General features: G+C 43.7%; 1 protein-coding gene across 1 annotated transcript; it reads right to left on the bottom strand.

Moving 5' to 3' along the window:
* Window positions 1-262: 262 nt before the first annotated feature.
* Window positions 263-11,459, bottom strand: LOC134506477 (acylphosphatase-2-like). The gene is made up of 4 exons (XM_063316693.1): window positions 11,404-11,459; window positions 6,854-7,076; window positions 4,090-4,196; window positions 263-867 (listed from the first exon to the last, which is right to left on the bottom strand). The coding sequence occupies exons 2-4, from the start codon at window positions 6,926-6,928 to the stop codon at window positions 753-755; spliced, it is 297 nt and encodes a 98-aa protein (XP_063172763.1). The 5' UTR covers window positions 6,929-7,076; window positions 11,404-11,459; the 3' UTR covers window positions 263-752.
* Between the last annotated feature and the right edge of the window lie 118 nt (window positions 11,460-11,577).

Here is an 11,577-nt window from a genome sequence, read left to right as displayed (position 1 = left end):
TCAACTGCAGCGGAGAAAAAGAGAAACCCACATTAATTATTTAAATATATCATGCAGCCGAGCCACAAGAGCTGCAGAGCAGGCCACCCAAGCTACCAGCACTGTATCATTGCTCCTCGATCTTCCTACCTCCATTCTCTGGTCTCCATTGAGCTTCCCCAGAAACAAATAATACCTTCCTTCTCCGGAAACGTTCTGCAGGGATCTGAGCCTGCCTAGTTTCCACTGGGAAAAAAAAGAAGACAGTTTTGCTTTCCTTCAAAGATAATCTTTAATGAGCTAATATTCTTTGCTGGGTTTGGGTAGTGATTGTTGTTGAGGAGCAGAAGCAAAATGCTTCCAGGGAGCAAGCGTGAAACTTTTTTTTTACATGTTTGCTCAAAAGACAGCTGCCCAGCATGCTCGTGAACACAATGGGGAGAAGGGATTTAGGAGGACACATTTCCATATACCTCTAGTTCTTTCCCTTACCGCCTCAGTACAAATTGTAAAAAAAGGGGGCAAAAAGAACAGATAGAACAGGTGATGTTTTATCAGATGTTCAAGGGCAGCAGGTGCTTTCCTGTTCGCTAGCAGCCTGGAAGAGTCAAGGGTCCTGGAAGTGCCATGGGTCTAAAGCACAATCTAATGTCAGTAGCAGCAGTAACAACAACATCCTGTTCTTGAACTGGAAGGTGATACTTCCTTTGGAGTAGAAAAGTCCTCATTGTACTTAGGAGTAGCCGTATCCCATCTGGACCAGCCAACTGCCTTTAATACTTGGTGGTGAAGGAATGGAACTCCAGGGTGGTAATCTGCCTCTCGTTAGAGAACACGGCCTGATCAACGCGAGACATGGGGCTTCCTACGCTGCGTAGCCAGTTCTTCCTGAGGGGGGGGAAAAGAAGCAGCAAAAATTAACAATGCCTAGGTGTTGCCTCCCCTTCCCGTTTTACCCTCCACGTTGCCACCGCAGGAATGTGACTATTTGCAGAGCCCAAAAGCCATCAGGTGCAATGCGCAGATTTCTTGGAAGGCAGGGCCGACATTTATTAGACATTTTGATACAGGCTCGCCATGAATCACTGAAAGGAAACAAGTACAACTGCCAAAAGTTGCCAGCAGAACAAATGGCTCCAATTAAGTGGAAGAAGTAAATAATGTTGCAGAAGGAAAAAGTGGGGAGACGACTTCTTAAGGAGCCTTAAATAATTGCAGTGGGATAAATTCCCTCACGATTGCAAAAGCAGGGATCAGGCAGGCTTTTACAGCGCCTCTTTTAACATTGGCCCCCAGATTCCTCTCCTTTGAGGTCAAATGTCTGCATTGCCCCATCTTAAAGGAGAATTCAGGGGGATTAAGCTTATCTATATTATGTTTTTTTTTTCTGATGTCTTTGTATGATTTTGGAACATCCAGTGGTAGAATGGATTGTCTAAAATATACTTGTCATTTTATAACCTCAGACCAAAAAACAGCATAATTGTGGAGTAAAACTAGGTAGACTCAAGTTCAAATCTCATATTGTTGTGAGCCACCCAGAGTTGTGTATTTTAAGATGGGTGGTCATACAAGTCTTTTAAATTAATTAATTGATTAAATATTGAGCCATGAAGTCAACTGGATGACCTTGGATCACTTGCGCCTTTGTCACCATATTACTTTGTCTCTGTAATCTTATTTTGGGGACAAAAGAAAACAGATATGATGCCTTCAGCACTAAATGTAATAAGTGAAATGGGAAAGAAACAGGATTATTAAATTTAATGTAACTTCCAGAAGAGTTCTGAATTGGTTTGTTGCAGCAAAACCAATGTCTTGTAACATCCTAAAGACTAAACAAATACTGTCTTATCAATTTTCGTGAACGACTTCAATCTTTTCTGGGCTGAAGGTTTCCATTTTGGTTTGGTTCATACAACATGCTAGATCAGGCTAAAATGGAATTGTAGCAATGTTGTAGGAACCCAGTTATCGGCTTGCATGAATGACGTCTTCAAACTAAGCTAGGATATGGTTTGTTTCTTTGGGTGTGCATGTGATATGCATTCAGCAGTTGCGCATTTAACCAAGTTTAAGATTTTGTGCATAACGTACAAATCCCACCTTTCAGTGGCATGCTGGGTTCTGCACTTTAAAGAGAAGGTGGGGCAAGACATGACCTAAATGTGATTTAGTTTACATTTAATTAAAATCAAATTGATTACAGTCACTATGACCACTACTCATGTATTTTACAATAATTGACACTTGCAATTTGGAAGCAACTGAGGGAGAGGCAAATGCAGTTGGAAGGCTATGCCCAATACCCCTGTCTGTGTGAGCTGCAACCATCAAGACCGAAATGGATATAGCCGTTTGATTTTTTAAAAAACAAAATAATATAAAAGCACCCTACTGATGTCAGCAGTCCACACCTGTGAAATCTAAAGAAAAGTTGTAATGATCATGTTATATAAAGAACCTATGAATGAGTTTTCCCATGTAACATAAGAAAACAACTTTCTGCACACTGCCCACACACAATGAATTTGCCCAGCTGGTATTCCATTTCAAAAACCGAAGGGCTGTCTATTTATTCCCACCCAATACCTAACTGCAGAAGGACAGCAAGAGGTACGCTGTGGGCTTGACACCTTTGCTTTTATCCTGTCCGGACCTGGGAGGAGCAAAGGGTAGGGGGAGAAGAATGTATATTGAGCAATACTGTTGCCATGGGATTATCTCCTTCCTATTTATCCCTTGTTCCTCAAAGCCAGGGATGGAGTAGTGTAGTTGCTATGGAAATGGCCCCAATTTCCCCCTCCCCCCTGAGACATGAAGGTAGACAATATGTAGAGGCAGGTTGCTATGGCAACTGTCCCAGATTTTTTTCTTTCCCCTCCTTTTCAGGCTCGCTCTCTTTCTTCAAGGTGATAGAAGATTTGGTTGCTATAGTAATTGCCTGTGGCTGTCATCTTTCCAAAGGTGACAGAGCACTGTCGCAGACGTCGCTTCACCGACACGACAGAAAGCCCATGGGTCACCCTAAGCCCAGGCCCGGCTTCCCCTCGCTTGCTCTTGCCTTCCTCCCACCCCCACCCCCCACCACAGAATCACCTTTGCTGCAGCTCAGACATTCCTAAAGCAATTTTCTTCGTATCCTCCTGGACCAGTTCTCTAATTGCAAGCTGACCCAAGTCCTAGATTTAAGGGTGTCAATTCACTGTGGAGGGAGTGTCTGGAGAGGTACCCTATATAGACATCCTCGGGGTCGGGGAAAGAGTCCTGTAAATTGCTGGTGCAGGGCTATCTTCAGATCGTAATCGTGAAATTGTCCTAATAGGCAATCCTTCCCACTAGTTTTTTCTCCTTCCAGAGAGAACCAGAGGGGCCACTGGGGAAGAGCAAGGGGCATCGTCCCGCAGCCAGTTTCAAGCCTCCTGTGACCATCCGTAAGAAATACCCCTCTTGTTATAAGGAAGTATGCAGAAGTAACCGTGACACATGATGCTAAGATACGAAGTCGGTTGATGCTGTTTAAGGTGGAACATAATCAGGACAGGGCTTCTGAAGTTTCTCTTCAGGAGCAAGATCAAGAATGGTTGGGAACGGCACACCGGCCTCACGCCTTGACCTGGAGATCTTAATTTGTCAATAAAAACAGAACAAACTGATAAGAGGGGAACATAGATAACTCTGCGTTGTATCCAGCACTTTGTGGATTACTGTAGAAGTCGTTGCTTGGCTGTTTGATTAGCAGTAACTAGCTCTGATACTAGCTCCGATAGTCGACAGTTGCAGGCCTGGGGTGGAACGTCTTCGTGATCAAAGGAAGTCTCTTTTTGGCCAGCAAGTGCAGAAAGGAACAATTCCAACTTCAGTCCTGCTGACTTGTACTGGATTCCGAAGAACACCCAAATTCCAAAATGGGTCTTCTGTTTCAAACTGTCCTGGCAGTTCCAGGAGGTGGGTGAAGCCCTTTCCCCATCTCCAGACTATCTTCTCTGAGACACTTAAGCAGCCTAAGTAGCATCGGCGTACCCCTTTATTTTTTACAGTTAGGCACTATCACCCCACTCGTTTCAGCAAAACCACCCCAACTGAAGCAGCCCAGGCTCTCATACTTACATAATCTCTACCTTCTCCTTTGGCCCCTGCACCTGTCCAGTCACAGTCCCATGGGCTGTATTCTTCACCCAGCCAACCAGTCCTAGCTTTCTCCCTTGCTCTTCTGTGTACTAATGGACGGGAAAAAACAGAGATCATCATCAGGAAAGCTCCCAAGATATTCTGAAGCTTACTCACACACGCATACTGTACACATTGCTCAGTATCTCCCCGTCCGATGACTCCAGTGAAGTGCGTGAACTGCCTTCATTGAGAAATACTGGTTCTGTGATTATTCGAGGCTACAGGAAAGCTCGATCAGTTATGTATGATCTGTGATGACTGTTTCAGACAGACAAAGGAAAGTGCTTTCAGGTATAAATGGGATGAAGGAACTGAAGACATGCAGCTTAACAATAGCCTGATTTTCAGCCTGGCGCTCTGCTGTATTTTCCCAAGGACCCCCTACGTCTTCTTCTGAGTTACATACGGAGATGTCGGCTTGCTCGAATTTAGAAGGAAACCATTCCTGAGGCTTTCAAGACCATGACAAAACTGAGGACTCTCTACCTGCAATAACATTTTTTCTTTTCCTGCAGATATTTTTATGGCCTGGAAGGGCACCCAGTTGATGCCAAGACATATGCAAATGCCTCAGACTTGGCTGAGATTATTCAGTGTTACCTGCTCATGGCTTGCTGTTATATGTTCAGCCTGCCTTGTTCCTTTCATCCTGATCTTGTTTCCAAATCCCCAACGTCTGTTGATAGCGGTTATGAGCAGCTTCCCTGCTGTTGCTTCCATGGTCCCAACCCTGGAGTTGGACTGATACCCAGGAGTACAGGTTTCTGAAGGGCTATACTTGAGGGCTATACTTGAACAATGATGCTTTTCTTTAGATGGTACACGGTGTGGTATTTGCAGCTCTCTTTAGATAACTGAATACTGTACAGTTAAAATAGAAACACTGGTTCCTCCCTCATTTGGCCATGATGCCTTATAACATACTAAAAAGGATACAACTTACCTTTCTAAAGAAGACGCCTAGGAGAGGAAAGAGATAGATGTCAGTCAGGGGATTATAGCAATCCATTAGTAAACAAATACCTACTGTTCTCCCAAAATGAATGTCATAAGGGAGCCTCTGGGTTCTTCCGGTAGGGATTATGAAACCAAGTGTCCCACAACAGAAAATCAAAGCGCCAATAAAACCACTCAACAGGACAGCCCAATGGTTGGGAATTAAAATATCAGAATCAAGGAACCCAATCATTCCCTATTTTGCTGGGAGAGTGTCTTATAGTAGTCTTTTCCAACCCACTGCTGTCCAGATGCCCTGCCATGGTCCCCAGCCAGCATGGGATCAATGGAGGTCACAGACCATCTTGAGGGTACAAGATGCAAAGAGACATCACGATCTTAAGATGACAGAGACACAACTGCTCCAACCGAATTACAGCTTCCTGGGGACATTCTCAAGGGACCACCAATCATTTGTCTGCCATCAAACGCTGATGAATATTCCATGAAGTCAGGAGTGCTCTTATGTGAATTGAACCATACCTTTTTACTGCATCAGAGGCTCATATATGACAGAAGAAAGATATCCTTGCTTCCTAATCTTGCAGGATCCAGCACTGTGGAGTTAACTGGTTTACAATCCTGGTTTGTTTAGGTATAATAAATCCTAATCCAGGTTAAACATCTTACTAAGCCATCCCTACCTGATTTGTTTGCCTGCTCATAAAACAGGTAAAACAGGCTGTGTGTTGCTGCCTTTTAATACTGTGGATCAATAATCCAGAATTCAACTCAATCCAACTGTGGTCTCCCACCCCCCAAGAGATCTTGCTTTCTAACTCCTTTTCTACAAACAGCCCACAGCACTTTCTGCTGGTGTGTCTCCTGGGAAATCCTTTCACCTTTTTACCTTCATTTCCATCAGAGAAACTATATTCTTGATCAATTTTCTGTTATGGACATATTTGGATTGTTAGAATACTACTGAACATTCTGTAGCATTACCATAAGCCAACTAATAGCCAGGAGTTGCAGATAAGAGCTTTTACTGGCCCTTTACATCATTTATTTGTTTATATTTTTATCAACCTATGTGCTGCCTCAATCATGAAGTGACTCTAGATATAGAACTCTGAAAATGATCCCTTATCTGAACTTCAGGAGGCAGGAAGAAATTCCTCAAAAGGCAAGCGTAACAGATCCTAAATCCTAAGTACCTGCCCACCCATCCCTGAAATCCCACCCCACAATAAAGCAAAAGTCTCAGAAGAGCTTCCTGCCCTCTTTTGATTCTTCATTTCCGGAGAATGGCGGCTGAAGCTATGTGACTCCTTGAATGTCACACATCATGTTATTTTTAAAATAGATTATGTGAGGCTGTGTATGTTCAACTTAAATGAGGTTGAATCAAAGATGCTCAGCCTCCCTCCCTGAAATGGCCCAGATCTCAGTATTACAGAGAAACAGCCTCCCGTGCTCTGCTCTATGATATGTAGATTCATCACTAAATTAAGTTAATGCTCCCAATTAACTTCCTTCATACATCCCCCCTGTGTATCGGCTTAAATTAAGTTCCTTTTAGAGTCTTTGCAGATCACTTTTCAAGCAATTCCAGATTATCTTATTGCAATTAGAACTGAAGCAAGATTCTGCGGTTGGACAAGCCGGCTGCAGGCATCTTATTTCAAGGACTGTGCTATTTGCAGAGCCAAGCAACCATATCAGTATACAAAAATCAAGTCGTGCAAGAATAATACAAGGGGAGGAAATAAAATCTGGACTCACCTTGGACTTCTCCATAAATCTCATAGTCGATTGCCCAGAGCTCGGAAGAAGCCATTGTCCAGTCCAAGTCACGGGGAGCTGGCAGCAGCTTCCAAAGAGCCTGAGAGGGGTATATGTGTGCTATCTGATCTGCTTTACACTGCAGTTTGGCCAGCCTGTGTTACTAAATTCAGCGGCAGGAAAGGAGGCAATGTGTGGCCCACCTGGAACAAGGAACACAAAGAAATGTTATCTTGTTATTCAGCCATGGTTAACTGCATGCTAAATCACCTACTTTGTATGCAGGAAGACATTTCCAGTGTCTCCAAGCAGGGCTGGGGAACCTCCTGACAGAAACCCTGCGGGATGATTATCAGTCCGTATCAACAATACTAGTCTAAATGGAGCAATACAAGGCAATTTCCTGTTCCTAAACCCACCCTCATAACTGCAGGGGAAGTAACTTGCAGGAAGGTAGCAGAAAGCTGATTCGGATTCATAACTGCAATGAAATCTGGAAGGAAGCTTGCTCTCATCTTACATTTTAGCAATTGGTCGCTATACCGATGGGCTGGAAAAAGACACCTAATTCAAGCACCTACGGCATGAGATTTTTAAAAATTATTATTTTATTATATTTACTCCTGCCGGCAAAGCTATTCTCCGACTTTCCCTCTCCATCTTCTTATTTTCTGTAAGCATGAGAATTTATAAGAGGGAGAAGGATAAATAGTTGGAGACATCCTTTTAGTTACATGGTATACGGCCTGTGGTACATTCAACAAAAACAAAATGTGCACACATTTGTTGAAGAACGGTGCCAATCTCAGCCCCCATGAACATGCGTGGGCCCTGCAATGAGAATTGCCAACTCAAAATGTCAGAGTAAAGGGAGACTCAGGCTCTGTTCCTAAGAGGTTGAAATAAGATATATTTCCTCTATTCCAACCTGTTGATGCTAGATCAATAACAGATGAAGATGGTCTCTTTTTCCCGAGTCAAGCTTTTTAGGCCATGTTTCAATAATCCTATTGCTCCGATATTCTAGAATACAGGTAGTCTTTGCTTAACAACCACAATTGGGACGGGGATTTTGGTTGCTAAGTGAAACGGTCATTAAGCAAATCCGACCTGATTTTATGACCTTTTTTGCGGCGGTTGTTAAGTGAATCACCTCAGGCATTAAGTGAATCATGCGGTTATTAAGTGAGTCATGTGGTTCACCACTGACTTTGCTTGCCAGAAGCTGGCCGGGAAGGTCAAAAATGGTGATCACGTGACCATGGGATGCTGCGACAGTCATAAATGCAAACCAGTTGCCAAGCACCCAAATCTTGATCCTGTGAGCAGAGGGACACTGCGATGGTCATAAGTGTGAGGACTTGTCACGTCGGTTTTTTCAGCACCGTCGTAAGTCTGAAGTGTCACTTTTGGTTGTTAAGCGAGAACTACCTGTATTTCAAGTACATTTCGAGCTTTATACCACTCAAATAATATTTAGTCTGTCAAACTAACATAAAAAAAAAGATCTCGTCATAGCACTTTAAAGGAGAGGACAATTATGTCACTAATGTCTTTAAAGGAAAGGATAATAGAGTCACTATGTGAGATGGGTGGCTATACAAATGTGATTAAATAAATAAATAAATAAATAAATAAATAAATAAATAAGGCATGATTTTTAATTCATCATAGGTTTCTTTGCTGGTATGGAGATTTTTAAAAAGTTAAAAAGTAACAGTGAGGCACATAAGGTCCACAAGTCTGGTCCTGCAAACATCACAACCTGACTATGGGCCATATTTGGATTCTCAGAAAAAAACAGCAATATACCTCTAGTATTCGCAATTTCAAGACAGAAATACAACCATGGAATGTGCACTACATAATACAATATTACAGTATAAATATTGTAAGCATTTGTGTCTAACCAGAAAAAAAATATTGAGGGTGGAGAAAAACAGAAGGAGCAAAATAGTGTACATTTTGGTGGGAATAACCAATGTCTCATGCAATCCATTTTTGAAAGAGAAATACCACTATAACAGATGCACCTATCCTATACCTATTTTATTGAAATCCTACTGCACTTTTAATACAGTAGAGGCAACTTTCAAAAAGCATCGTTAGCTGCAGTTTAATTCCTAATGAATTAAAATGAATATAAATTATAAGGCGATTGGCATCTGAAAATAATTTTTTCTTAAAGGAAAAATTTAGTAGTCCAGCTGCTAGCTTGGGAATGGGAAGGAACGTGTTCTGGTTTCCCCTTTAACTTTTTGTATGCTTTACTGTATTGGCTTCTTTCTTTAGACGTAATGCTGAATTAACAGCATCAGAATGAGCTAAATGAAACTCTGCCTCATTTATTGAATCCTCTTCCGATGTATGCTGATTTTCCTAATTTGATGCACACTGCAATTTGCCAGAGTTTGATCCTGGTTTCCATTCCATGCATTACAAACCCAGCATCAAATCACAGTTTAGCAATTCATAGTGAAGACAAATTACATTTTGCTTTGCTTTTGTTTTGGTTGAGTGTGTGAACGTATCCTTTGTGGTTTGTAACCCAAGGAACTGTGGCTTCTTCAGCAAACCATGGATAAGCAAAATAAGACTTAGTCTGAGAGATAAACCCAATCTCTCTCCCTGCTGCAGATTTTTGGAAGATATTTTGCCAGGGTAAATAATATTGCAATAAAGCACCAATAATCTGATATTTAGAAGACAGCTACTTATGTTCCAGGTTAGGATTTATGGAGCAATTTTTCCACCGATAGAGGCTTTTTTCCTAGTGCCTGCTAAATTCTGGTTTTCTGTCCCTCTGAGTTGCCAACCCGCCGGAGTCATGCAGGATTTAACAAAATCAAGATAAGTCGTCATCAGACCGAAGCAGTTATATTGCCATACAATTCAAGAGCTATCCTTTCCAGATCACTTGCATTCCCACAGAAGAAACAGTGATTTGCAATCCTGCAGGTTTTAAATGCTTGGACATTGCCCACACACCTCAGGCTGCACTAAACGTATAATTTCTTGCAAACCTGGCAGTCAGGTATCATCAAAATGTTTTGCATTCTCCTTGATTTTTTTTTCCAGTTAGGAATCCCAAATACGTAGTCAAGTTTGAACAGAGCTCTGCCCACGATCATAAAAACCACCATAGTTTTTATCTGATCCTGCCTACTGTATTATTATCGTTGCTGGTGTATTATCACTACTACGCACTACATTTGGGACACTTTATAGAGTTTATATGTTAGTTTGGGAGCAGAAAAATAAGAGCTCAAACCAGGAATAAAGAAACAACAGCAGTTGTGTTTTTAAACTGTTTTTTAGTGTCCAAGGTTTTTTTCCGCTTTGTTTTGTTTTGTGTACAAGGCATTTTACAAGGGTTCTGATGACACCATCTTGCACGTGCAAGCTTTCCATCTTTTCCCACCATTTCTTTCCTTATTTTGTTTTCAGAGAAAAATCCATGTTTTCTCTTGGGAAAAATGCATCGAGGGAGAAAAAGAAGTAGCTGTATAGTCTTGTTCGAGTAATGATCCTGGGCCCTTCCCCAGATGAAACCGGGGCACAGTTTGGGCACTTTTCCTGGACTCTCCGATCCTGCCCGAAAAACGGGGCGGTGTAGCCAGGAACACCTTGGCACGGATTCATCTTGCGTGCCAATGGTGCCCATTCCTGGACCAGGAGGCACTTCTCACAGTTGCGTGTGGACTACTGCCATGCACTCTCCATGGGGCTGCCCTTGAAGACCACTCGGAAGCTGCAGCGGGTCCAGAAAGCAGTGGCACCGGCAGGGATGGGCAGGCCACTGTATGCCATCGTAACCCTTCTGCTTTGTGAACTGCACTGTCTCCCAGTAGGCTTCGGGGTGCAATGGAAGGAGCGGGTTGTCACCTCTCAAGCCCTCCGTGGCCCAGCCCCTGCTTATTTGAGGGACCATCGGTCTCCTGGGGCATTTGCCCATCCTGTGCCATCCAAGTTGCCACGCTTCAGGTCCCGTCAATCAAAGAGCGCCACCGGATTGGACCCGGGATGTGCCTTCTTTTTGTCGCGGCATCTCCCCTCTGGAACCCTTCCCCCCCCCCCCAAGACTGAGATGGCTGCTCCCCTTTAGACAAGCCTTGAAGGCCCCAGGCCCTGGCAGGAGGTGGGCTCCCCAAGGGAGGGCGTTTGTGCCCCCTCCAGCAGGGCGACCAGCTTCTTTCTCAGCTGCCTGGTTGGTTCTATGGAGGGTTTAAGCCAGTTTCTCAACCTTGGCCGCTTGAAGATGGGTGGACTACAACTCCCAGAATTCCCCAGCCAGCCATGCTGGCTGGGGAATTCTGGGAGTTGTAGTCCACCCATCTTCAAGCGGCCAAGGTTGCAAACGCCGGTTCAAGCTAACATCCCTCCCAACCAGAGTGGTCCAGAAATGGGGGCAGCTTTAGGAAGGCGCACAATAAAAGTAAGGAATAAGGTGGGCTGCAAAGAAGAGGTCTGGATGTAGCCATTGCTGGTAATCCAATGGTGGCTGCTGCTGTTGTCATCGCCGTTGTTTACCTTTGGGGAGGGGGCGGAAGAGAAAATTACGTTCAAAGAAAGTTTGCTGACAGACTGACTCCGCCAGCGGGAAGCGAGGAGATTTGGCGGGAAGGCGGGCGCGCGCGCGGGGAAGGAGCCGGGGAGGCGAGGGCGCGCGCCCCAAGGCGGCGCCGGGCGGGAAAAGAAACGGCC

This window comes from Candoia aspera, chromosome 17, assembly GCF_035149785.1.
Source record: "Candoia aspera isolate rCanAsp1 chromosome 17, rCanAsp1.hap2, whole genome shotgun sequence".
NCBI classification, from domain to species: Eukaryota; Metazoa; Chordata; class Lepidosauria; order Squamata; family Boidae; genus Candoia; species Candoia aspera.
Note: the sequence above shows the minus strand (reverse complement) of the source record. Positions and strands in the feature narration are given on the sequence as shown.

Excerpts from the sequence above, each read along its gene's own strand:
- LOC134506477 (XM_063316693.1), bottom strand. The coding sequence starts at position 6,928 with ATGGCTTCTTCCGAGCTCTGGGCAATCGACTATGAGATTTATGGAGAA. Across the intron at positions 4,197-6,853 it reads GTGAGTCCAGATTTTATTTC|ACAGAAGAGCAAGGGAGAAA; the intron begins CTCCCCTTGTAT and ends GTCCATTAGTAC. Across the intron at positions 868-4,089 it reads AAGGAGAAGGTAGAGATTAT|GAAGAACTGGCTACGCAGCG; the intron begins GTAAGTATGAGA and ends CCCCCCCCTCAG.